General features: G+C 43.2%; 1 protein-coding gene, 1 non-coding gene and 1 pseudogene across 3 annotated transcripts in view; all 3 read right to left on the bottom strand.

The window, feature by feature from the left end:
• Positions 1–779: 779 nt before the first annotated feature.
• Positions 780–27,648, bottom strand: part of ARCN1 (archain 1) — a 30,934-nt gene continuing 4,065 nt past the window's right edge. For both annotated transcript variants that reach the window (XM_025357347.1, XM_025357346.1), the window contains exons 2-9: positions 18,846–19,109; positions 15,797–15,976; positions 15,141–15,346; positions 14,511–14,675; positions 8,681–8,846; positions 6,035–6,182; positions 5,193–5,301; positions 780–1,212 (exon numbers count right to left, since the gene is read on the bottom strand). In XM_025357347.1, coding sequence (XP_025213132.1) covers positions 990–1,212; positions 5,193–5,301; positions 6,035–6,182; positions 8,681–8,846; positions 14,511–14,675; positions 15,141–15,346; positions 15,797–15,976; positions 18,846–19,109 — 1,461 coding nt within the window. In that variant the 3' untranslated portion in view covers positions 780–989. The remainder of the gene's footprint in view (positions 1,213–5,192; positions 5,302–6,034; positions 6,183–8,680; positions 8,847–14,510; positions 14,676–15,140; positions 15,347–15,796; positions 15,977–18,845; positions 19,110–27,648) is intronic.
• Positions 4,797–4,899, bottom strand: LOC112607430. Its single transcript, XR_003115782.1, has one exon. It is a non-coding gene; the product is annotated as a U6 spliceosomal RNA (small nuclear RNA).
• On the bottom strand, positions 22,677–23,022 carry LOC112606645 (annotated as a pseudogene).

Below are 27,648 nucleotides of genomic sequence, written 5' to 3'. Positions count from 1 at the left end.
TTTTTTTTTTTTTTTTTGCAGGAATTTTGTCTTCCAAATAAAAAAACTTTCATTCTTTGGTTATAAATCAAGTGACAGCAAGGCCTTAAAAAACCATGTGTTGGCCGGGCGCGGTGGCTCAAGCCTGTAATCCCAGCACTTTGGGAGGCCGAGACGGGTGGATCACGAGGTCAGGAGATCGAGACCATCCTGGCTAACACGGTGAAACCCCATCTCTACTAAAAATACAAAAAAAAACTAGCCGGGCGAGGTGGCGGGCGCCTGTAGTCCCAGCTACTCCGGAGGCTGAGGCAGGAGAATGGCGGGAACCCGGGAGGCGGAGCTTGCAGTGAGCTGAGATCCGGTCACTGCACTCCAGCCCGGGCTGCAGAGCAAAACTCCGTCTCAAAAAAAAAAAAAAAAAAAAAAAAAAAANAAAAAAAAAAAATCCAAAGGAACAGTTCACACATTTCCATTGCTTTGCCTACCTAAAGGACAGAGTTTGCAACAGAATTGGCTCATGATTATTTGTACTAATAAAGGGAGCTGTGACATAAATAACCCCCAAATAATTTCCATTTGTAATAGAATGATTTTTTTTTTTTTTTTTGCAGGAATTTTGTCTTCCAAATAAAAAAACTTTCATTCTTTGGTTATAAATCAAGTGACAGCAAGGCCTTAAAAAACCATGTGTTGGGTGTTTTGGTAAATCAATTTTAAAATATATAAGGTTAAAAAAAACAGGCAACTAAGTGTTTATGAACCCTGCACAATCCACAAGTACTTTTTTACGTATTAATATTCAATTTCTTTACTTTGTCTGATCTAGAGAGGAAAACTGAGGTAAAGCGATAAAGAATTTGACCACGATCACACAATGAATTAGAAAAGGAATTCCTGTAGAAGACATCAGCTTTTTTCTGAGCTTTATCTGACTACAAAAAGCCATGCTACCTGTCTGGCATCCTATACATGTTCCTACTGTCCTACCACTTTCCCTATACATGTTCTCAACTAAAATGGAGTACCTGTATGTTACAGTAATTTTTCTTGGAGACAAAGGAAACTTGAACAGGGAAGAAGTCATTAGGCTGCCCAGCAATGCTAAACTCCAGGCTGCCACTCTTATTTTTGGCATCAATCACAGGCAGGCACCACTCTAGGGTATTTCGTCGACTGTCATGTCGATACTCCCCATCGATCTCACCGATAACAGGCGCGCCGACACCAGACCTGTTGTAAGAAACATTCTGGTCAAGGTAGCTGTTCAGAGCTGGAACTCTACCAAGGAAAACCAACCCCAAATTTGATTACGATCCTCAAATTCTGCCTTCTAGGACTACAATTTCAGGAAAAAAAAAAAAGGCTCCCTAATAACTTCAAGGATCAAACAATGAAGTCCTAGCGCCTTGGCTAAGAGTTTCACTCAATTCCCTCTGTAGATACAGTTAATATGCAAAAATAGGCATTTGGCAGATACGTCTATGGCTGCTACAATTTATGGATTAGATCTGGGGACTGCGACCAACAAATGTGTTAAGATGGCTATGTTTCCAAAAACCCTGCTGCCTTGTAAATAAGGAATTTTAACATAATGTAGCACTCTTTATAGGAGACAATAGGGAAACAAGCAGGTTGATTTGGGGGGAAACTCTAAACATCAATAATGGAGATGAATGGAGGCCTCTGAGAGAATTTATTTTGTTTTGTTTTTGAGACAGAGTCTCGCTCTGTCGCCAGGCTGGAGTACAGTGGCGCGATCTCAGCTCACTGCAACCTCTGCCTCCCCAGTTCCAGCGATTCTCCTGCCTCAGCCTCCCAAGGTGCTAGGACTACGGGTGTGCACCACTATGCCCAGCTAATTTCTGTATTTTTAGTAGAGGCAGGGTTTCAACATGTCGGCCAGGATGGTCTCAATCTCTTGACCTTGTGATCTGCTTGCCTCGGCCTCCCAAAGTGCTGGGATTATAGGTATGAGCCACCGCACTCGGCTGAGAATTTGTTTTTAAAGATTTCAGAATGTTTCAAACTTACTGAAGTTGACACCAATGGGTTTATTTGATTTACAATCCAGTAAATGGACTTTTATTTGATAAGTGAAAGCACAATTACCCCTGGGGCAAATGGAAACATGATGGGAGAAACAGATCCATAGCTGTCCTTAATCTGCAAGAGAAGCAGGGCTAGTTAAGATTTACTCTGCACCCCTACACACGGCTGACAGGCAGTGTCACCTACTCCTACACATTCTAAATTTACTGGCTTTTAATTCACCAGTGACACTCAATGTTTATATTAGGGATAGGGTAAATAAGGGAGACAAAGTAAACTTTACGAGTGGCGTAAGACTATTAATTCTTTCCTATCAATTTCAGGGTCCTGGTTCTTTTATGTTCTTTCTCTGTGCACGTCCTCTAATTCTGATTCTGATCTCTTCTAATTTGATCAGTTCTAGACAATGGGAGTAAAATATTGTATAAGGGTCTCTTCTGGAGACCATTGCAAAACTGAACTAGAATACAGGAAACCACCACAACCACAATTATAGGGTAGACAGGCCTCAAAATTGTGGCATTCTATAAATAGTCCAGTAAACGAAATCTTGACAAACAAAACTCTACCTGTCACCAACGCCCAAGTCCTACAACGGTCCAAGGCAGCCATCTACTGTTCTGAAGCAATAACCATACTGTAGAGGATAAGATGGTTACCCATTAAAGGGGATACTAGTAATAAAGCATGTTTTAAAAAGTGGAACTAAGAATGACTAAAACCAGACCTGATAATGTAAAGGCCTGAATTATCAAAAAGAGAAGAAAAATATGAATTAAATTAGTACCATTTTCTCTGCAGCAATAACTGAGCAATATAACAGTAAAGATACACTAAGGATACACTTACTGGTACTCATAATTAGACCCTGTGCTTAATCATGAGGGCTGATGGGCAGGTGAAAGGAGCTAGGATTTACTGGTGAAGTAATAACTGCATGCTCACTGGAAATGCTACTAAACAGATAAGGTAGATACCATTTCCAGATGATCCTAGAGAGTGGGACACTTAGGGTGTACAACAAAAGCTTACTGGAACTCAACTTCTGGGGTTGAAAGACATTTTTGTTATCTTGATTATGGTGGTGGTTTCACAGGTGTAAACATGCCAAGACTGCACAATTAAAATATGTGTAGCTTGTTGTATATAAATTATGCTCCAAAAGGGCTGTTAGGAAATTTACTGTAACTAATGTAGACATCTTGTTTAACAAGAATCAACAGTTCCCTTGAACACACTCTCATCTTTAGTGAAAGTTTAGAAAGCACGTGAAAATAAAACATTCAGCCTGATAGACTCAATTTCTTTGAAAGTTGCAAAACAGAAAGCTTGACTGAGAAATGGCTCCTCCTTCTGGAAACCTTCATTACTACACAAACAAGCTGAGGGCCAACATCTAAAACCGGCTCCAGGCCAGGTGCAGTGGCTCAAGCCTGTAATCCCAGCACTTTGGAAGGCCAAGGCAGGTGGATCATTTTGAGGCCAGGAGTTTGAGACCAGCCTGGCCTCAAAGGTGAAACCCCATCTCTATTAAAAATACAAAAATTAGGCTGGGTGTGGTGGCTCATGCCTGTAATCCCAGCACATTGGGAGGCCGAGGCGGGTGGATCACAAGGTCAGGAGATCGAGACCATCCTGGCCAAATATAGTGAAATCCCGTCTCTACTAAAATACAAAAAAAATTAGCCGGGTGTGGTGGCCCGTGCCTGTAGTCCCAGCTACTTGGGAGGCTAAGGCAGGGGAATTGCTTGAACCAGGAGGCAGAGGTTGCAGTGAGCCGAGATCGTGCCACTGCACTCCAGCCGGCAACAGAGCGAGACTCCATCTCAAAAAAATAAATAAATAAAATAAAATTAGCTGGGTGTGGTGGCACATGCCCGTAATCTCAGCTACTTGGGAGGCTGAGGCATGAGAATCTCTTGAACCTGGGAGGCGGAGGTTGCAGTGAGCCAAGATTGCACCACTGCACTGCAGCCTGGGCGACAGAGTGAGACTCTGTCTCAAAAAAATTAAAATAAAAACAGCCAGGCACGCTGGCTCACGCCCGTAATCCCAGCACTTTGGGAGGGCAGGGCTGGTGGATCACCGGAGGTCAGGAGTTTCAGACCAGCCTGGCCAACATGGTGAAACCCCGTCTCTACTAATAATACAAAAATTATCTGGGCAGGGTGGCACATGCCTGCAATCCCAGTTACTCAGGAGGCTGAGGCAGAAGAATCACTTGAACCCAGGTGGTGGTGGTTGCAGCGAGCTGAGACGGCACCACTGCACTCCAGCCTGGGCAACAAGAGCAAAACTCTGTCTCCAATAAAAATAAAAAATAAAAACAGCTCCAGATCTACAACTGGCTTGTTTGTTCAATTTGGTTTTAAAGTCAGTAAAATCCATCCATTCAAAGTGCTCAATGTATTTCAACAAGTGTGTGCAGTAAGCACCACCACAATCAAGTCACAGAACAATTCTTGGCTGGGTGTGGTGGCTCACGCTTATAATCCTAGCATTTGGGAGGCCAACGCGGGCAGATCACTTGAGCTCAGGAGTTTTGAGATCAGCCTGCACAACACAGCAAAACCCTGTATCTACAAATAATACAAAAATTAGCCAAGCGTGGTGGTATGCGCCTGCAGTCCCAGCTACTTGGGAGGGTGAGGCAGGAGGATAGCCTGAGCCTGGAAGGTGGAGGGTGCAGTAAGCTGAGATCGTGCCAGTGACCTCCAGTGACAGAGAGAGACTCTCAAAAAAAAATTTCTTTGCTTTACTTATTTATAAATATGAAATGTTTCATAAAGTTGTATGTCAGCCTTGCACACGGGCCATGCTAATCTTCTCTGCTTCCAATTTTAGTACCTGTGCTGCCAAAGCAAACACAAGTCCTAGAACATTCCTATCATTCCCAAAAGTTCCCTTGTGCCCCTCTGAAGTGAAGTACCTTCTTCTCTACCTCCTCATTTTTATTCAATAGTATTACCTTTTCCAGAAAGTCAAAGAACTGGAATCACATAACATGCAGCCTTTTATATCTGGCTTCTTTCACAACTAGCTTTTTTAAGAATCAAGTATCTCTGAATGGACCGTCAGGTCAGGTAGGTGCTGACTCCAAAATGAGTTCCAAAAGACCAGTTCTGTAAGTCCAACATAGGGGACACGGGCACAGCACTTACGGGAGTGGGATGGTGATAATCACGTCATTCAGTTCTAAATTATCTTCTTGTAGCTCATATTCTATGTTGACATCACAGCCATTTCCACTCTCCGAGGGCCAGCAATTAACTGAGAAGAAAGCAAAGCAGTCATACTAGAATATTAGAAAAAGATGGCTGGGTGTGGTGGCTCATGCCTATAATCCCAGCGCTTTAGACAACCAAGGTGGTAGTATCAAGGTGGGAGGATTGGTTGAGGCCATGAGTTCAAGACCAGCCTAGGCAACAAAGTGAGACTCCACCTCTCCAAAAAAAAAAAAAAAAAAAAAAGCCAGGGGTGGTGGCACTTCCCTGTTCTCCTAGCTACTCAGGAGGCTGAGGTGGGAGATCAGCTGAGCCCAGGAATTGTAATGAGCCATGATCACACCACTGCATTCCAGCCTGGGTGACAGACAGAGGGAGTCTGTGTCTTTTAAAAAAAAATTAGCTGGATGTGGTGGCATGTGCCTGTAGTCCTAGTCCCAGCTACTCAAGAGGCTGAGGCAGGAGGATGGCTTAAGTCCAGGAGTTTGATGCTGCAGTGAGCTATGATCGCCCCACTGTACTCTAGCCTGGGCAACAGAAGACGACCTTGTCTCTAAAACAATAACAACAACAAAACCACAATGGTTTCAAAATAAAAGCTAGTAAAAATGAAAACTAATGATAAAAATATACAAAATGCAGCACCAGGTCCATTTCAAAAGAAAGTCATTTTGTCAAAAAGAACTTTGCTATGGCAATAAAAATAAAAGTGTACAAGCAAGGGCTATTTCCAGTTCTCAATGCAAACTAGCTTAGTGGGACTGGCCAGAGGCACTTACTTGTCAGTGGAATAAAAGATTCCTCTGTGGTTTGTAGTCTCCACTTTAGCACCCCTACGTCACTGTTGACTGGAAATGACTTCTCTGGATTCTTCAGGCCAATTAGAGACTCTGCAGTGAAAAGTTTTTTATCCACATTTGGATGGGTCTAGAATGAGAAGGAAAGGAAAACTCCTGAGGTTCAGACAGACAAGAAACAACCCCTCTCTAGGCTTATATGGCCCATAATCCAAACATCTAAAATAGAGTACCTAACAAATTCCAATTCTTTTTCATTTTGAAGAAAGATTTCCCTTCTTCAAAGACTTTTAAAATAATTTAAGATATTTAAAAACCAGTAATTTAAAAAAATAATAATTTCAACTCTAAAAGCCATTATAGAACAAGTTTGCACCTGAAAAAGTTAAAAGACCATTAACCAAGTCCTTTCCAAAAATACTTCACATGGAGCAGGTTCATGGTAGGGCCAGGTTTGCCAAGCAGAAGGTTCTAGTAAGACCCTGATCAGCTGCCTGGGTCAAATAGCATTTTTGGCCTTATATAAAGTAGCAGAAAAGGGCAAGCTCTGTGTAAAGTCTAGTTGCAATTTTGCCTAGAGACTTAAAGTTGTTAAAATCCAAGCCAATTAAGATAGTCTTATCTTTTTTTTTTTTTTTTTTTTTTTGAGACGGAGTCTCGCTGTGTCACCCAGGCTGGAGTGCAGTGGCGCGATCTCGGCTCACTGCAAGCTCCGCCTCCCGGGTTTACGCCATTCTCCTGCCTCAGCCTCCGAGTAGCTGGGACTACAGGCGCCCGCCACCATGCCCGGCTAGTTTTTTGTATTTTTAGTAGAGACGGGGTTTCACCATGTTAGCCAGGATGGTCTCGATCTCCTGACCTCGTGATCCACCCGCCTCGGCCTCCCAAAGTGCTGGGATTACAGGGTTGAGCCACCGCGCCCGGCCTAGTCTTATCTTTTTAAAAGAAATTGTTTTTGGGGAGGTTGAGGTGGGCGGGGCATTGGAGGTCAGGAGTTTGACATCAGCCTGGCCAACATGGCAAAACCCCATCTCTACTAAAAATACAAAAGTTAGCTGGGGCCGGACATGATGGCACATGCCTGTAATCCCAGCTATTTGAGAGGCTGAGGCAGAAGAATGGCTTGAACCCGGGAGGCAGAGGTTGCAGTGAGCCGAGATCACACCATTGCACTCCAGCCTAGGCAAGAAGAGTGAAACTCCATCTCAATAAATACATAAATACATAAATAAATAAATAAATGAATAAATAGCTGGGTGTGGTGGTGCACACCTATAGTCCCAACTACTATGGAGGCTGAGGAGGGAAGGATTGCTTGAGCCCAGGAGGTTGAGGCTGCAGCGAGCCAAGGCTGTGCCGCTGCACTCCAGTCTGCATCACAGAGAGAGACTCTGTGTCAAAAAAAACAAAACAAAACAAAAACAAAAACAAAAATACCCAGAAGGGCTGGGCATGGTGGCTCATGCCTATAATCCCAACACTTTGGGATGATGACGTGGGCGAATCACAAGGTCAAGAGTTTGAGACCAGCCTGGCCAACATGGTGAAACCCCGTCTCTACTAAAAGTAAAAAAAATTAGCTGGGCGTGGTGGCAGGTGCCTGTAATCCCAGCTACTTAGGAGGCTGAGACAGGAGAACTGCTTGAACCCGGGAGGCAGAGGTTGCAGTGAACCAAGATCGTACCACTGCACTCCAACCTGGGTGACAGAGAGAGACTCCATCTCAGAAAACAACAACAACAACAAAAAAAACCGAAATCACTTTTGGATAGCACTTTACAAGCCAGCAAAAATGTTGTCAAATAATATAAGCACTGCTTCCAAAAGACAATTCTGTGCTGACTACGGGAGGGAAAGTAGACAAAAACACTCTTCCCTAAAAAGGCTTTGTTCTTGTGACGAGATGTTAAGCTAAATGAAATGTGACAAGAACACCTGTAATATAAAGAAGGGCTCATATATATCTCTATCCAATAGTTGGAACACACACACTTATACTGAAAGGATTTTATGTACTTTTCAAATACATCATTAGATACTGCCCTTCAGTTAACAAAACAAGCACTGGTAGTTTAATAGCAGAATGAGTAAATTTCGCATTGTGCCACCATGCCTGGCTAATTTTTTAAGTTTTTGTAGAGACAGGGTCTTGTTGCTCAGCCCTCATTGCTCAGGCTGTTCTTGAACTCCTGGGCTCAAGCGATCCTTTGGCCTCAGCCTCTCAAAGTGTTGGTATTATAGGCGTGAGCCACCACAGCTGTCTTAAAGCCTTGTTTTTTTAAAAACTATATTTCAAGCAAGATCCTAAGTGATTAATTTACTGTTTTCATAACAGCAAAAAATAAACATCTCTTTGTACCTTTTGCTAGTGAGTATGAAGTCATTTATTAGATTTCAAAATGACCTTTTATTCAGTTCCAATATTTAAAAGCCATCCTAACACAGCTGCTTTACTCACTCTCAGGTAGCTACTGTATGCAATAAATCAACTTCTTTCCTATGCATTTAGAGTGATGCTAGTTATATAACTTAAATAATTTTCTGTGGTTCATACTGGGAACTCTAGTTGACAAAGACTATAATAGGTAGACAAAGTGTTAACACTCCCTATCAAAAGCTTCTACACACCTGTAGCTGCACCCCTTTCTTATCTTCATTTTCCACATGAAGACGAATTCGGCCATATTTGTCATCTGAGATCCTAAGCATGATCATGCCATGCAACTCCATATTCTGTAATCCTCCGTCTCGTCCACAGGTTAATGTGATCTTTTCTTCAATCTTCATATGTACACTACAAAGAGAAAGTAATACATTTGTTCAGAAAGGTAGAAACCAATGGCCGGGCACGGTGGCTCATGCCTATAATCCCAGCACTTTGGGAGGCCAAGGTGGGCAGATCACCTGAGGTCGGGAGTTCGAGATTAGCCTGACCAACATGGAGAAACCCCATCTCTACTAAAAATACAAAATTAGCCAGGCGTGGTGGTGCATGCCTGTAGCCCCAGCTACTTGGGAGGCTGAGGCAGGAGAATCCTTGAACCAGGAGGCAGGGGTTGCGGTGAGCTGAGATTGTCCCATTGCACTCCAGCCTGGGCAACAAGAGTGAAACTCCATCTCAAAAACAAAACAAAACAAAAGAAAAAAGAAAGGTAGAAACCAGAAATCCCTTTCTCCAAGGTCTAATGATTAGCCATCAACAACGTTTTTTTAAAGGTGCTACTGCTATAGCTATAAACATTCAAAAGACGATACCCCTTTGATACAGCAATTCAACAGACAAATTCTCATCTGTGCAAAACAATCTGCTAAGTTATTCACTGAAGAATTGTTTTTAATGGCAAAGTTTAGAAACGAATGTCTGCCACTGGGGGCTGCTTAAATAAAGGCATATCCACGGGCGCAGTGGCACACACCTGTAATCCCAGCACTTTGGGAGGCCAAGGTGGGCGGATCATGAGGTCAGGAGATCGAGACCATCCTGGCTAACACGGTGAAACCCCATCTCTACTAAAAATACAAAAACAAAATTAGCCGGGTGTGGTGATGGGCACCTGTAGTCCCAGCAACTCAGGAAGCTGAGGCAGGAGAATGACATGAACTCAGGAGGTGGAGCTTGCAGTGAGCTGAGATCACAACACTGCACTCCAACCTGGGCAACAGAGCAAGACTCCACCTCAAAAAAAATAGAAAATAAAAAATAAAGGAATATTCACCCAAATGAATAGTAGGCAATGGTGAGAAAACAACTGAAAAAATGTTCTATTTGAAAATATTTTCAAGCTTAAAAAAATTAAAATTATACAAGGAAGACATATATACCCTTTTCCAGATTCACCTATTGTTAACATTTACCCTATTTGTTTTATAATTTGCATATGTGTGTCTCTCTCTCTAAACATTATATATGTATGTTATACATTTGATTTTTTTCCCCTGAACCATTAAGAAGCAGATTATATACATCACGGCACTTTGCCCCTAAATACTTCACTGCTTATTTTTATAAGATTAGGGATATTCTGTTACATAATCAATCACAGTACCATTATTAACTACACAAATTTACACTGATACTTTTTTTTTAGCTTTTTGTTGTTGTTTTGAGATAGAGTTTCACTCTTGTTGCACAGCTGGAGTGCAATGGTGCAATCTCGGCTCACTGCAACCTCTGCCTCCCGGGTTCAAGTGATTCTCCTGTCTCAGTCTCCTGCATAGCTGGGATTTCAGGCGCCTGCCACCACACCCGGTTCAATTTTGTATTTTTAGTAGAGTCAGGGTTTTACCATATTGGCCAGGCTGGTCTTGAACTCCTGACCTCAGGTGATCTGCCCGCCTGGGCCTCCCAAAGTGCTGGGATTACAGATGTGAGCCACCGCCCCCAGCCTGTTGTTGTTTAAGAGATAGATCTTGCTATGTTGCCCAGGCTGGAGTGCAGTGGCTATTCAGAGGCACAATCACAGTTCACTATAACCTTGAACTCCTGGTCTCAAGCAATCCTCCTATCTCGGCCTCCTGAGTAGCAAGGATTATAGCCATGTGCCATCATGCCAGGCTAACACTGATATAATAATTGTATCCAATCTATCAATCATATGCCAATTTCATCAGTTGACCTAATAATATTTTTAATAGTAGTTGTGATATTATGATATACATATGTACTGGTTTTCATCCATGGTTCGTGGCTCATAACTCCCATATCCCTTATTATACATAATGTTGGGGCACTTTAGGCCTCAGGAGCAGCCCTCAGAAAACAGAATCTCTCTTTGATCTTCTCCTGCCCTCCTTTCACCCGCCCAAGGCAGGACTCTAATCTCCAAAAGGGGTCCTGCACCATATCCTGGAGGAAGATTAATGTTGCACAGAGAGGCCAAGAATCTGGACAGGCCTTGCTGGGTTTCCCCACTCAGCCTATCAGTATTAGGTCATACCCTTTGTCCAATCACATTTCTGCACACCTGTCAATTATGCCTATCCAATGAAGTCTCCATAAAAGGCTCAAGAGGACAGGGTCTGGGAAGCTTCTGGACAGCTGAACACATGGAGGCTTACAGGAAGATTAACAAGGTCTCATCCATTTTCCAAGAGAGTGGCGTACCCCTGCTCCCTGGGGACAGAAGCTCCTGCACCCAAGACCCTCCTAGACCTTGCCCTATGTATATCTCTTCATCTGGCTGCTTATTTGTGTCCTTTAAAATATCCTCTGTAACAAATTGATAAATGTCAAGTAAGTTTCCCTGAGTTCTGTGGGGTGCTCTAGCAAATTAATTGAACCCAAAGACGGGGTCGTGGGAGGCCAAACTTGAGGTCAGTAAGAAGTTCTGAAAGCCTGGACTTATGACTGGTGGGAAGGAAGAATCAGTCTTGGGGGACTGAACTCTCAACCTGTAGAATCTGAGGCTATTCCCAGGTAGATAGCATCAGAATTGAACTGAATGGGAGGACACCAGCTGGGTGTGACTGCTTGATGTGTGCAGAAAAACCTAAACACACTGGATAACAGAAGTCTTCTGTGTTGATTGTTGCTGTTGAATGAGAAAATAGAAAAAAAGAAACAGTTTGAGTTGTTTTTTCTACACTACAGTAGTAGAGGATCCAGTCTAGGTAAGGTATTGCATTTACCCTAGTTTCAAATAAAGAAATTCTTATCTCCAAAATAATTAAGTGAAAAATGCAATTGGAAGATGTGTCTAGTTTTACTGTTTTGCATAAAAGGGGGAAAAATAGACACACTGTATACACATGTTTTTTATTAATCTATATATCACAGACCACCCCCCTCAGAAGGATACAAAAAAAACTCTGTTAACACTAGTTGTCTCCAAAATGAGAAACTGGCATGGTTGCGTGAGAGAAAGACTTCTGACTGTTAACAACTTTTGAATTTTATACTATATTAAAGTACAATCCAATTTTAAAAAGATTAAAAAGTGCTGCTGTTACAGGCAATCACTAAGTACAATCTATTCATATTCAGTAATAGAAATATGTTTGGTTGGATGAACTACAGAGGCTACAAAGAATATTTTGTTATCCTACCCTGTTCCCTGTTCCAACCTCTTAGGTCTTCCTAGAAACAAAGGCATCAGAGTCAAGATCATAAAGGAGTGTATCTTAAGACAATGCATGGCACCATTTTACCTTCAAAAAAGTTTGCTCTGTGCTCAAGAGGCATTTTATCATTTAGAAAAAAGAGTGTCTCAAATTCTCTGTAATATGTGATCTCCAACATCTTTTTTTTTTTTTTTTGGAGACAGAGTCTCACTCTGTCGCCCAGGCTGGAGTGCAGTCACTTGGCTCACTGCAACCTCTGCTTCCCAGGTTCAAGCAATTCTCTTGCCTCAGCCTCCTGAGTAGCTGGGACTACAGGCATGCGCCACCACACCCACCTAATTTTTGGTATTTTCATGGAGAAGGGGTTTTTTGTATTTTAGTGGAGACGGGTTTTCACCATGATGCCCAGGGCGGTCTCATGAACTCCTGGGCTCAGGCAATCTGCCCACCTCAGCCTCCCAAAGTGCTAGGATTACAGGTGTGGGCCACTGCACTCAGGAACATCTTTTTATTTTTTTATTTTTTTATTTTTTTTTTGAGACGGAGTCTCGCTCTGTCGCCCAGGCTGGAGTGCTGTGGCCAGATCTCAGCTCACTGCAAGCTCCGCCTCCCGGGTTCCCGCCATTCTCCTGCCTCAGCCTCCCGAGTAGCTGGGACTACAGGCGCCCGCCACCTCGCCTGGCTAGTTTTTTGTATTTTTTAGTAGAGACGGGGTTTCACCGTGTTAGCCAGGATGGTCTCGATCTCCTGACCTCGTGATCCGCCCGTCTCGGCCTCCCAAAGTGCTGGGATTACAGGCTTGAGCCACCGCGCCCGGCCTAGGAACATCTTTTTAAAAGTGTGAAGCCTGTCTCACTCAAAGCAACCACTAGGAAGAGCACAGCGGCTTTAGTGAATCAAGAAATTTATCCCAGTGTAACCCTGTTCATTTCATACAGAACAGGGCATATAAAGAGTAAATACTTGGCTGAGCGTGGTGGCTCATGCCTATAATCCGAGCACTTCTGGGAGGTGGAGGCAGGCGGATCACTTGAGGTCAGGAGTTCGAGACCAGCCTAGCCAACACGGCAAAACCCCATCTCTACTAAAAATAAGAAAATTAGCCAGGCGTGATGGTGTGCCCCTGTAATCCCAGCCACTTGGGAGGCTGAGGCAGGAGAATTGCTTGACCCCAGGAGGTAGAGGTTGCAGTAAGTCAAGATCGTGCCATTGCACTTCAGTCTGAGAGACAGAGAAAGACTCTGTCTCCAAAAAAAAAAAAAAAAAAAGCAAGAAAGAAAAAGAGTAAATACTCCTCCTTTATGCACACCTGATAGAGGTATCCTCCTGGTATTATCTTTCACTTGACCTCAAAACCATCAGCAACAGTAGAAGGTCTGACTTCAAGACGAGAAATCTGAGTCATGAATATGTGAACTTGATAACTACCACTTAAAAAAGCCAGTACCACAGTCCTGAGATAGAGATGAATCAAAATATTCCATACCGGCTTCAAATATTTGAACTGCAAAAGATGGCTGGGCATGGTGGCTCAGGCCTGTAATCCCAGCATTTTATGAGGCCGAGGCAGGCAGATTGCTTGAGTCCAGGAGTTCGAGACCAGCCTGGGCAACAAGGCGAAACCCCATCTCTACCAAAATACAAAAATTAGCCCAGCATGGTGGTGCATGCCTGCAGGCCCAGCTACTTGGGAGGCTGAGGTGGGAGAATCACTTGAGCCTGGGAGGTAGAGCTTGCAGCAAGCCGAGATTGCACCACTGCACTCCAGCCTGGGTGACAGAGTGAAACTCCATCTCAAAAAAATAAATAAATAAAATAAAAATGCAAAATATATTAATTTGCTATTAAAGATATCTACAAGTTTTGGATTAAAGATTAGTTCTACTTAAGAGTTTTTAATTATAAAAAGTCATGCCAAAACACAGTCTGGGGTCACTATAGCTCTAGTCCCCTAATTCAGGTCCATTCTAAGAGATAAGCTACACACTAGGTGTGACTATGAGTAACTTTAGTTTAGCTGTAAAAGGAAAGTTCTAAACTTCATAGAAAATAGGTGGCTGAGGGCCCACCAATCAGGGTTTAAGGGAAAAAAAAGGTCAGGTGCAGCAACGCATGCCTGTATCCCAGTTACTTGGGAGGCTGAGGCAGGAAGATTAACTGAGCTCAGGAGTTGGAGGCCAGCCTAGACAACATAGTAAGACTCTGTCTCAAAAAAATAAAACAAAACAAAACCAAAAACGACCTTATGTTAATACATAGAATATGCTCTGAATAAATCTTTTAAATCAGGAAAGATTACAAGACAGAAAAAGAATTCATAGCACACTGAAATAAGATTTTTTTAAAATTATGTGGACTGTATTCAAAGCTTGAATTCTTACTCAAAGTTCCTACTTACCTTTCCATATTAATAGGTGGAGCATGCACTTTGGTAGCTTCAGAAGTACGCTTGCCCATACTGGAGGACATGATGGTTTCACCTTCAGATTTCAATTTGTCCACAAAGTTATCTACTTCCTTTCCTTTGGCTCCAAGTTTCAAAGCCTTGCTGGGGCCTGAAGGCCTAAGTGGAAAAATTTGAAATTCATTACCCAAAGGTATATTTTTACAAGCACACATGATCTGATGAAAACTTTGTATCTTCCATCCAGAGAAACATACCTGTGCACAAAATTTTGCATATAATTTCGGGTAATTCACAGATTACCCCTAAAATCAATCTTTGAACATCAAGATTAAAAATCTACATTCCATAAAGCATTAAATATCCCTTTCTCTCCCACAATAAGGCAACTCTCATAGGAAATTGAGGTCATGACATAATTTATAACTCTCTTTTATACAAAAGGAAAAACATCACATTCAGATTTCTTCTTTATCCTCACATTTTATGTGGCCAAATTTAACATCATATCTTACTTCATCAAGTCCTTCATTATTTACAGCTTTCCAAGAAATCAGATTATCACTTCAAAGATAGACACATATACACCCGTCATCTGGCATTCTAAAGTACAATGGATTATACCTGGCTGGTGCAGGTGCCACTTTTGGTTTATCACTTTCAATGATGGTTTCTGTGATCATGGCAGCTGTGCTGCCTCCAGATACCGCAGAGCTGCCAAATCCGCCAAATCCTGGTGCTTTTTTGCCCTGTCTCTCTGCATCTCTTCGGGCCTGTTGTAATTCCTTTGCTTTACGACGCATCTCAGCCTTAGCTTCACGTTCTTGAGTCTACAGAAAAAGACATACATGAATGTAGCTGGTTTTTTTTTTTTTTTTTTTGAGACAGGGTCTCACTCTGTGACTGAGGCTGGAGTGCAAGTGGCACGATCACGGCTCACTGCAGCCCCAACTTCCTGGCCTCAAGTGATCCTCCCATGTCAGTCTCCCAAGTAGCTGGGACCCACAGGCACGTGCTACTATGTCTGGCTAATTTTTTTTTCTTTTCTAGAGACAGGGTCTCACTATGCTGTCCAGGCTGGTCTTGAACTCCTGGACTCAAGTGATCCTTCCACCTCTGCCTCCCAAAGTGCTGGGATTATAGGCATGAGCCACAGTGCCCAGCCTGGATGTAGCTTTGAATACAGTCTATACATTAGCAAGTAAAAATTGGAAAATCAGATTAGTGAAGCCTAAGAGGAAGATACACAAACAGATAGTCCCAGAGAAGATCCTATTTACCTCTCTGACGGCTCTGAACACCTTCTCCTCATGAGAATCCATTTCTGTGAAGGTTCTGATCTGTGCCAAGTTAACATTCTCCCGGTATCCCAGGGCAACAATTTCATCAAAAGCAAAAATCAAATCAAAACAGTGCTCAGATATTTCATTCTCTTCTAAGGCTCGGCAATATTCAGGGATCTAATCGTGGACACCAATAAAAAAGAAAGATTTAGAATTTATCAGCAGCTATATTTCCAAGTCTTATCCTTTAAATTATATAAATTTCTTTTTTTTTTTTTTTTTGAGACGGAGTCTTGCTCAGTCGCCCAGGCTAGAGTGCTGTGGCTGGATCTCGGCTCACTGCAAGCTCCGCCTCCCGGGTTTACGCCATTCTCCTGCCTCAGCCTCCGGAGTAGCTGGGACTACAGGCGCCCGCCACCACGCCCGGCTAGTTTTTTGTATTTTTTAGTAGAGACGGGGTTTCACAGTGTTAGCCAGGATGGTCTCGATCTCCTGACCTCGTGATCCGCCTGTCTCGGCCTCCCAAAGTGCTGGGATTACAGGCTTGAGCCACCGCGCCCGGCCTAAATTATATAAATTTCAATAACCCAAATCCCTTAGCTACTTCTAGTCTTTATTTTTTGAGATGGAGCCTCACTCTGCTGCCCAGGCTGGAGTGCAGTGGTGCCATCTCGGCTCACTGCAACCTCCATCTCCCAGGTTCAAGCCATTCTCCTGCCTCAGCCTCCGGAGTAGCTGGGACTACAAGTGTACGCCACCACGCCCAGCTAATCTTTGTATTTTTAGTAGAGACAGGGTTTCACCATGTTGGCCAGGCTAGTGTTGAACTCCTGACCTCAGGTGATCTGTTTGCCTTGGCCTCCCAAAGTGCTGGGATTACAGGTGTGAGCCACTGGACCCAGCCTAAGACCTTGATTTTTTTTTTTTTTTAAGACAAAGTCTCACTCTGTTGCCCAGGCTGGAGTGCAGTGGCATGATCTCGGCTCACTGCAACCCCCGCCTCCCGGGTTCAAGCAATTCTTGTGCCTCAGTCTGCTGAGTAATAGGATTTCAGGTGCCCACCACCACACCCAGCTAATTTTTTTGTATTTTTTGCTGAGTAGTAGGATTTCAGGTGCCCACCACCACACCCAGCTAATTTTTTTGTATTTTTAGTAGAGACGAGGTTTCACCATGTTGGTCAGGCTGGTCTCAAACTTCTGACCTCAGGTGATCCACCCATCTCAGCCTCCCAAAGTGCTGGAATTATAGGCGTGAGCCACTGCGCCCAAGACCCTGATTCTTACGGCTGGGTGCAGTGGCTCATGCCTGTAATCCCAGCACTTTGGGAGGCCAAGAAAGGCAGATCACCCGAGGTCAGGAGTTCAACACTAGCCTGGCCAACATGGTGAAACCCTGTCTCTACCAAAAATACAAAAATTAGACAGGCATGGTGGTGCACATCTGTAATTTCACCTACTCGGGAGGCTGAGGCCAGAGAATTGCTTGAACCTGGGAGGCGGAGGTTGCAGTGAGCCGAGATTGTGCCACTGCACTCCAGCCTGGGCAAAAGCGAGATTCTGTCTCAAAAAAAAAAAAAAGGAGGCCGGGCGCGGTGGCTCAAGCCTGTAATCCCAGCACTTTGGGAGGCCGAGACGGGCGGATCACGAGGTCAGGAGATCGAGACCATCCTGGCTAACACGGTGAAACCCCGTCTCTACTAAAAAAATACAAAAAACTAGCCGGGCGAGGTTGCGGGCGCCTGTAGTCCCAGCTACTCGGGAGGCTGAGGCAGGAGAATGGCGTGAACCCGGGAGGCGGAGCTTGCAGTGAGCTGAGATCCGGCCACTGCACTCCAGCCTGGGCGACAGAGCGAGACTCCGTCTCAAAAAAAAAAAAAAAAGAAAGGGGAATTGGGGTCTTGCTGTGTTGCCCACACTGAAGTATAATGCCTATTCACTTGAACTCCTGGCCTCAAGCAATCCTTCTGCCTCAGCCTCTTGAGTAGCTTGGACTACAGGCACATGCTACCACACCTGGCCTTAGTCTTTTTTTTTTTTTTGAGACAGAGTTTTGCTCTGTTGCCCAGGCTGGAGTGCAGTGGTATGATCTTGGCTCACTGCAACCTCCGTCCCCTGGGTTCATACCATTCTCTTGCCTCAGCCTCCCGAGTAGCTGGGACTACACGTGCCTGCCACCATGCCTGGTTAATTTTTTTTGTATTTTTTAGTAGAGACGGGGTTTCACCGTATTAGACAGGAGGGTCTTGATCTCCTGACCTCGTGATCCGCCTGCCTTGGCCTCCCAAAGTGCTGGGATTACAGGCATGAGCCACCGTGCCCAGCCTTAGTCTTCATTTTAAGCAAGACTTTGGCATAAAGTCTTAAAGAGAAGAGTGTGTGTGTGTGTGTGTGTGTGTGTGTGTGTGTGTGTGTGTTTGGATCAGTAAGTCTTACCTAGAAAACATTATCTAAAAAGCACAACCAAACAAGTATCAGAACTAGAACGGCAGATTAGAACAACTGCTTAAGAACTGGGAAATTGGCCGGGCGCGGTGGCTCACGCCTGTAATCCCAGCACTTTGGGAGGCCGAGGCGGGCGGATCACAAGGTCAGGAGATCGAGACCACGGTGAAACCCCGTCTCTACTAAAAATACAAAAAAAAAAAAATTAGCCGGGTGCGGTGGCGGGCGCCTGTAGTCCCAGCTGCTCGGGAGGCTGAGGCAGGAGAATGGCATGAGCCCGGGAGGCGGAGCTTGCAGTGAGCCGAGATCATGCCACTGTACTCCAGCCTGGGTGGCAGAGCGAGACTCCGTCTCAAAAAAAAAAAAAAAAAAAAAGAACTGGGAAATGAAAGAGTAGTTCCCATATTCTTTTGGGACACCTATATTCTAAGAGGACACCCAATAAATGTCTGCTGAATAAACAAGGAGCTGCAGCAGTAAGTCGCTGGGGTGGGAAGCAGGAGCCTGCAAACTGGTGAGCATCAGCTGCTTTGGAGCAAAAACTAGTTTCACACAAAATGTAAAACAAAAAGTGGAACCCAGTATTATAGCAGTACTCTTACCACTCTTGAGAAGAGCCTTAGAGTTTCCAAATCTTCTAAAATGTTGCTGTTTTTGGTAGTGATCAGTACCATATAGAGTTTCTCCATAGGCTGGTAGACATATCTTACACTCTCTGTTTCAACAAACGTATGTTGTTTTCCAGTGTTCATGAGCTTTGGAAAAGCTGCTAATAAGCCCTCAATCCGAGTTCGGGTCATTTCCACAAACTGTCGAGAGACAATAGCCTTTCCTGCTTTTGTGCAGACCGCTGCTGCCAACAGCACCTGCCAGGAACACATGCATAAATAAGTACTATTATTTCTTCACATCTGTTTTCTCAACATCCCAGGAAATGTTCCATAAAATGACATATTTATTTAGTGACAGAACTAGTAGTAGTATTATTTTTAAGACAGAGTCTCACTCTGTCACCCATGCCGGAGTGCAATGGCAAGATCACAGCTCACTGCAATCTCAAACTACTGGGCTCAAGAACTCCTGAGTAGCTAGGACCACAAGTGCGTGCCACCAAGCCTCGTTAATTTTTAAAAAGCTTTTAGTAGAGACAGTGTCTACTAAAAAAGTTTAGTAGAGACCACTATGTTTCCCAGGGTGGTCTTGAACTCCTAGATTCAAGCAATCCTCCTGCCTTGGCCTCCCAAAGTGCTGAGATTATAGGCATGAGCTACCACGACCAGCTGACATGACGAGCAATAGAATACTGACTTTCACAGGCACAGTGGCTCACACCTGTAAACCCAGCACTTTGGGAGGCCAAGGTGGCTGGATTACTTGAGGTCAGGAGTTCGAGACCAGCCTGGCCAACATGGCAAAACCCCATCTCTACTAAAAATACAAAAATGAGCCAGGCATGGTAGCATGCACCCGTAATCCTAGCTACTCAGGAGGCTGAGGCACGAGAATTACTTGAACCCGGGAGGCAGAGATCGAGTCACTGCCCTCCAGCCTGGGCAACAGAGCAATACTCTGTCTTAAAAAAAAAAAAAAAAAAAAAAAGAATGCTGAGTTTCAAACTTTTACTCCATTGTTCTTTTCATTGTAATACGTAATTTATAAGACAAAGCTAAGGTAGAGGAAACTAATGCTATTATTCCTGTTTTTCAATAACATACCTATAGAAAAACTGTGTAATGAAATGACCTTTTTCCAAGACCATACATATTTAATGAGTCTCCTGTGACTCAGAACTGGGTTGCTCTCTGCTTTGGCAAACCCACAAAGAACAGCTTAAACTTTTTCTAAAAAGAGCAAGATATTTCCAAGCCCACGCTGAAGTGTGATCAGGCAGATTAAAAATATTAAAGACATAAGAAGCCCCTTACATTTATTATTTTTATCTAGAATATGAACCCAAGCTACTGAGTCTAAATTTATCTTCTGCTCCTTGACTAACTTTCCCATTCACACTGTCTTACTCCCAGATATCCAAACAATCTGCAAAATAAAAATCTAAATGGCTCAATGTTTCACATAGGTTTTGATATTAGGCAATGATCAAGACCTAATAGCCCCCTATTTTAGCATCTGGCATTTCACTAAACAAAACAAATAAAGTACCAAAGGAAGCAGCGGAGACCTCAAATGCCATGAGCAGGGGAGTAAGAAAATTAAGTCCAGTCTCCTCAGTGCAGGAACCCAAGAGCTCATTCACAAGCACAAGTAACAAACACTATTAAAACATTTAGGAAGCCTCAATGCTAGGATATAACCTCTGAAATATCAAAATCCTACTGGTCAGGCTTCTCAGCTTTATAGGAAGCTCTACAGGTGAGTAGCTTGAAGAAAAACAAGTTAGCCAATTTAAATAAATATTCTTATAGTTTCTTTCTTTTTTTTTTTTGAGACGGAGTCTCGCTCTGTCGCCCAGGCCGGAGTGCAGTGGCCAGATCTCAGCTCACTGCAAGCTCCACCTCCCGGGTTTACGCCATTCTCCTGACTCAGCCTCCCGAGTAGCTGGGACTACAGGTACCCGCTACCTCGCCCAGCTAGTTTTTTTTTATTATTATTTTTTAGTAGAGACGGGGTTTCACCGTGTTAGCCAGGATGGTCTCGATCTCCTGACCTCATGATCCGCCCGTCTCAGCCTCCCAAAGTGCTGGGATTACAGGCTTGAGCCACTGTGCCCGGCCTAATATTCTTATAGTTTCAATACATCAACAGTTTTATATTATAGGAGAACATAACATCCTTATCCACTAAAAATAGGTAATTAGGGTATGTGGGAGACAATCACCATCATGCTTATTTCTCAACAGCAAGTGGTCCCGAATAGCTGGAACTACAGGCGCCTGCCACTACGCCCAGTTAATTTTTTTTTCTTATTTTAACTTCCTTTTAAGATGGAGTTTCACTCTTTTTGCCCAGGCTGGAGTGCAAAGGCGTGATCATAGCTCACGGCAACCTCCACCTCCCAGATTCAAGGAATTCTCCTGCCTCAGCCTCCCAAGTAGCTGGGATTACAGGTGCATGCCACCATACCCAGTTAATTTTGTATTTTTAGAACTTAGTACTCCTAAGTTCGATCACCTAAGGTCAAAGTGATCCACCCGCCTTGGCCTCCCAAAGTGCTGGGATTACAGGCATAAGCCAACGTGCTTATGCCCTTTTTAGGGCATAGGCCCTAAACAGTTTTTAAATAGTCGTCTTGGGCCACGCACAGTGGCTCACACCTATAATCTCAGCACTTTGGGAGGCAGAGGCGGGTGGATCACCGGTGGCCGGGAGTTCGAGACCAGCCTGACCAACATGGAGAAACCCCATCCCTACTAAAAATACAAACACACATTAAAAGAGACTTAGACATGTCAGTCCATCACAATGCACAAATCAAATTTGAACAGTGATTGAATAATTGATAATACTAAAAAATTAATGCTAATTTTTAGGTGTGAAAATATGCTATCATAGTAATATATTTTTATGGAAGGAATACTTATATATTTTTTAAAAAGAGTTGTGTAGTTTTGAATCCTTCCACAGTCTGTCATATTAAAGGTGCTCCCTCAATGACTATATTGAACTAAAAGAGTTGTCTGGGATACACCTTATCTTCAAACTATGCTGTTTTGCATGTGGTAGTAACGAAAGGTCACTGGATTTAGTAATTACCCTGAGGATCAGAATTCACAATTTCTTTTTTTTTTTTTGGAGACAGGGTCTCACTTTGTCACACAGGCTGGACTGCAATGGTGCAATCGTGGCTCACGTAGCCTCAACTTCTGGGCTTGAACAATCCTCCTGCCTCAGCCCCTTGAAAGGAGCTGGGACCATGGGCAGGTGTCACTACGCTTGGCAAATTTTTGTATTTTCAGTAGAGGTGGGGTTTCACCATGTTGCCCAGGCTGGTCTTGAACTCCTGGACTCAAGTGATCAGCCCACCCTGGCCTCCCGAAGTGCTGGAATTACAAGTATGAGTCACCACGCCTAGCCAGAACTCACAATTTCATGTGTTGAATATCAGTTATAAATATTCCTTTTAAAAGTTAACTGTCCTAATACTATATAAATGGGTTTTTATGACTTGGGATAAAATTTCCCAAACTGCCAATATATCACATATGGATTCAAAACTGCTAAATAGCAAACTGATGATTCAAAAAGTGGCCCGAGTGATATGATGTTCACAAAGAATCTAGAGAAAATTGCTTTATGAATATAAAAATGGAAAAAATTATTTCTAAATTAAGATTTATGTAATTTAAAACATATATGTAAATTATTAACTATTTTAAGAACATATTGGACTATTTTTGACATTTTTTTAAAGTACAATTTCCATTTTATTTTTCTCCAGAGAATAGTCTGTCTTCAGTCTTTAAAGACTCAGCTCCCTACATGGGCTTTGGTGGGGGACGTGGGGCAGCAATCTGTAGGTCTAAATTGGGGAGGGGGTGTTTGGTTCTTGTGGGCTTCAAGAGATTGATTCCTGACTACTTTGCTGTGAATTGCACAACTCACACAGTAATGTAGCTTCACATACAGCTTGGGAAGCACATAGGCATCGAAGATGCTCGCTTCAGAAATGTCCCTGACTGCTGCTGTGGGACTGTTTTGAATGACGAATTTCTTAATGGCCTTGTCCTCGGGCACACATCGAGCACAGTTAGTGCAGCGAATAGGCCGCATGTGGCCGCGGCCCTTTTTGGCATGACCGTTGTTCCTTCTTTTCTTTGTCATCTTGGAGGTACAGACCGAAGAGAGGAGTTTTTTGGTTTTATTTTTCGTTTTTTTTCTTTTTTAAAAGACAGAGTTTTGCTCTTGTTGCCCAGGCTGGAGTACAATGGCAAGATCTTGGCTCACTGCAACTTCCGCCTCCTAGGTTCAAGCGATTCTCCTGCCTCAGCCTCCCGAGTAGCTGGCATTACAGGCACCACCACCACGCCCAGCTAATTTTTTTTTGTATTTCTAGTAGAGACGGGGTTTCACCGTATTGGTTGGCCAAGCTGGTCTCGAATGCCCGACCTCAGGGGATCCACCCAGCTCGGCCTCCGAAAGTGCTGAGATTACAGGTGTGAGCCACCGCGCCCAGACTATTTTTGTTACATTCTTAAAAGTTTATATAATTGGCAAAAAGCTTTTCTTCTTAATAGTCTCATCAGAAAAGTGGGGAATTCCCTTATATTTGGGATCATATCACATTGGTTTCTCCTTTTCCCAAAGACTGAGTTAGAATTAGTGTCCCAAATTTGCAAAGAACCAAGCTGATATATCAGAAAAACTAAATGACTGGGAGTGAGAAAATCTATATTCTAGTTTTGTTCTTCTATTTACCATCTGTCTGACCTTCAGTTACTCAACCTCTCTTAACCTCGTTTCTTTTCCTATAAAATGCGGCATTATCTAATGACCTTATAAGCTATTATGAGGGCCAAATGACTATAATGAAACTGTACTTCAAAAGTGCTATACAACTTGTAGCACATATATTCATGATGTAAAACAGCACCATTAGTAATAACAAACATGCATCTCATGAAAAAAATTATGTCACTTCAAGGTGATGGATTTTTTTTTTATTAAAAAAAAAAAAAATAGAGATGGGTTTCGCCATGTTGTCCAGGCTGCTCTCAAACTCCTGGGCTAAAGTGATCTGCACACCTCAGCCTTCCAAAGTGCTGGGATTACAAGTGTGAGCCATAGCATCCGGCCAAAGCAATGGATTTTTGTCTTTGTCAATATTTTGATATTCAAATAATGAATATTGATTCTCCCCCCAAAATTTTACATGTAGTTTCAGGGAATGCATTGATCCTCCAGAGAAGTTATTCTCAATGGCCCACAGAAAATCCCCTCATGCAATGAGAGATATTATTAATAAATGGGAGCATATTGTAAATGTAATCCTTGTAGGGCCTCCTATCCTTAAAAGTTTGAGAATCACAGCTCTAGGAAGTTATGGTCCTCTATGTTAGAATTTTATGAGGTTCTTAAGGAATAAGACAAATCAAATGCACATCTAAAGAAAGGACAGCTCAGACCAAAACTTCAGACCTATATAAACATGCTGCATTTAATAGAAACCCCATATCTAATAATAAAACTGTTAGAAACAATGTTTACAGGCTCAAGGGTAGTTCTTAGGTTTCCAACTAGAGTTAAAAACACCTCCATACCATACAGGTAAAATTTAGGTAAAAACATCAAAGGCAACTTGAAAGGGAAAAAGGAACAAAAAGGTGTATGTTACTATCCACTTTATTTATTTTTTGAGAGAGTGTCTCACTCTGTAGTCCAGGCTGGAGTGTAGTGGTACCATCTCAGCTCACTGCAAGCTCTGCCACCTGGGTTCAAGAAATTCTCATGCCTCAGCCTCCCGAGCAGCTGGGACTACAGGTGCAGGCCAGCACCACCAAGCCTGGCTAATTTTTCTATTTTTAATAGAGACAGGGTTTTGTCATGTTGGCCAGGCTGGTCTCCAACTCCTGGCCTCAAGTCATCTGCGCGCCTTGGCCTCCAAAGTGTTGGGATTACAGGAGTGAGCCACTGCACCTGGCCCATCCACTTTACTGTTGAGCACGTTCAAAAACTAATTATAGGTACTGGTAATCTCCATTTTTGTGATGTTATAAGAATTAACTAAGTAATTATTTATTGAACACCTACTATGCATACAACATGCTTTCTGAGAATTAAGATGACACAGACTAGCATTCTGCCTACAAGAAGCTTAATAGGGATAAGACACAAATGCAAATCCCTGTAATGTATGGCAGAATGTGTTAACATAAGTCACTGATAAAAGTGCGTAGAAATTTAGAGGAAGAGTTTACTTGCAGCTGGTAAGGTCAGGGATGACTTGATAGAAGAAACAGCATTTAGACAGGGAGCGGTGGCTCATGCCTTAATCTCTGCACTTTGGGAGCCAGGGCGGGTGGATTACCTGAGGTCAGGAGTTCCAGACCAGCCTGGTCAAAAAGGTAAAACCCTGTCTCTACCAAAAAATACAAAAAATTAGCCGAGTGTGGTGGTGCACGCCTGTAGTCCCAGCTATTGGGGAGAGTGAGGTGGGAGGATTGCTTGAACCTAGGAGGTGGAAGTTGCAGTAAGCCGAGATCATACCACTTTACTCCAGCCTGGGCTACAAAGTGAGACTATGCCTCCAAAAAAAAAAAAAGGAAACAGCATTTAAATCATGCTTTAATGAATTCCAGGATTGTTTTTTTGGTTTTCTTGTTTTTTTTTTTGAGACGGAGTCTCGCTCTGTCGCCCAGGCTGGAGTGCAGTGGGCTTGATCTCAGCTCACTGCAAGCTCCGCCTCCCGGGTTCCCGCCATTCTCCTGCCTCAGCCTCCCTAGTAGCTGGGACTACAGGCGCCCGCCACCTCGCCCGGCTAGTTTTTTGTATTTTTTTTAGTAGAGACGGGGTTTCGCCGTGTTAGCCAGGATGGTCCTGATCTCCTGACCTCATGATCCGCCCGTCTCGGCCTCCCAAAGTGCTGGGATTACAGGCTTGAGCCACCGCGCCCGGCCTCTAGGATTGTTTTGAGACAGAGTCTTGCTCTACTGCCCAAGCTGTAGTGCAGTGGTGTGATCTCAGCTCAGTGCAGCCTCAACATTCTGGGCTCAGGTGATTCTCCCACTTCAGCCTCCCAGGTATCTGGGACTACAGGCACATGCCACCACACCTGGCTACTTTTTATATTTTTCTGTAGAGACAGGGTTTTGCCATGTTGCCCAGGCTGGTCTCAAACTCCCAACCTCAAGTGATCCACCTGCCTCAGCCTCTCAAAGTGCTGGGATTACAGGCATGAGCCACCACACCTGGTCAGAATTCCAGGATTTCATGTGTCAAGATGAAGAAAACAGTAGGGTAAAATCATATGTCTCTCTTTGAGTCATTCCATTATCCAGATACAAGCAAAACAAGGCTTCCAAAGTAGGACCAAAGTTCCCCATACTAAGTATAGCATAAATATCAAAACATCCAGGACACCACAAATCACAGGTTCTAGGCAGCTGACATAGGTCTCTCTGTTACAGCTACTAACACGGCTAGAATGTATGGTCACCTCTAAACATGATAAATTTATCCTATCCTAAATTAGTATTTGTCTTCTTAAAGTTCCTGAAATAATAAACCTCTTCATATCAATGTTTACTGGTTTAACAATTATTAAAAGATAGCATATACTAAAAGGTAAGTTAACAATTTTCCCTACTGAAATTTGATCTGATTTTCACCGAGGAAGAATTAATAAACATGATTACAAAGTTTTTGTTTTTTTAACATTTTTGGAAAAAAACATTCCAGATCTAAAAGGAACTTGCAAGAGCGCTTGATTGTCTTATAGATGTGAAAACTGAGGGCCCATAAGTTAGATGATCTCTCCAGGACTGCTTAAAAAAAAAAAATTCCCCCATTAAATTAAGCTTTGCCAAACAACTTTTAATAACTCTTACATGGTTTGAGTACACTATCTTTGGACTAAATAACAACTCTCTGCTACACAGACTTAACTACATGAATTGTTAAGTGCCTCAAGTTAAGAAACCTGGAGAATTAGGTTTCTGTTCTGCCTTTGCCACTAATCATGTGACCCTGGATAAGTCACTTAATTGATTATTGAAATACCCCTAAAGTAGGACGTTAGTTTATATGAAATCCAAAGTGCTGTGTCTTTAAAGTTCTATAAGTCTAAGCATTTAAAACTACAGTAACAGAAAAAAAAAAAATACAGTGACAGAAAACGTACAAACTTCCATTTTATACCCACTGCTCCAGTTCTAACCACTTTGGAACAATATTTTATGGTAGTATTAGGCTGCAAGACGGCAAACTGTCTAACCATAACAAATTGTGTGTGCAAGAGAGGTACAAGAATAACAGGTGGTATAATAATTCAGCATAAATATGCACAACTATGGCCGGGCGCGGTGGCTCAAGCCTGTAATCCCAGCACTTTGGGAGGCCGAGCCGGGTGGATCACGAGGTCAGGAGATCGAGACTATCCTGGCTAACATGGTGAAACCCCGTCTCTACTAAAAATACAAAAAACTAGCCGGGCGTGGTGGCGGGCGCCTGTAGTCTCAGCTACTTGGGAGGCTGAGGCGGGAGAATGGCGTGAACCCAGGAGGCGGAGCTTGTAGTGAGCTGAGATCACGCCACTGCACTCCAGCCTGGGAGACACAGCGAGACTCCGTCTCAAAAAAAAAAATAAAAATAAAAAAATAGGCCGGGCGCGGTGGCTCAAGCCTGTAATCCCAGCACTTTGGGAGGCCGAGACGGGCGGATCACAAGGTCAGGAGATCAAGACCATCCTGGCGAACACGGTGAAACCCCGTCTCTACTAAAAATTACAAAAAA

Source organism: Theropithecus gelada, chromosome 14, assembly GCF_003255815.1.
Source record: "Theropithecus gelada isolate Dixy chromosome 14, Tgel_1.0, whole genome shotgun sequence".
Taxonomy (NCBI): Eukaryota; Metazoa; Chordata; class Mammalia; order Primates; family Cercopithecidae; genus Theropithecus; species Theropithecus gelada.
Note: the sequence above shows the minus strand (reverse complement) of the source record. Positions and strands in the feature narration are given on the sequence as shown.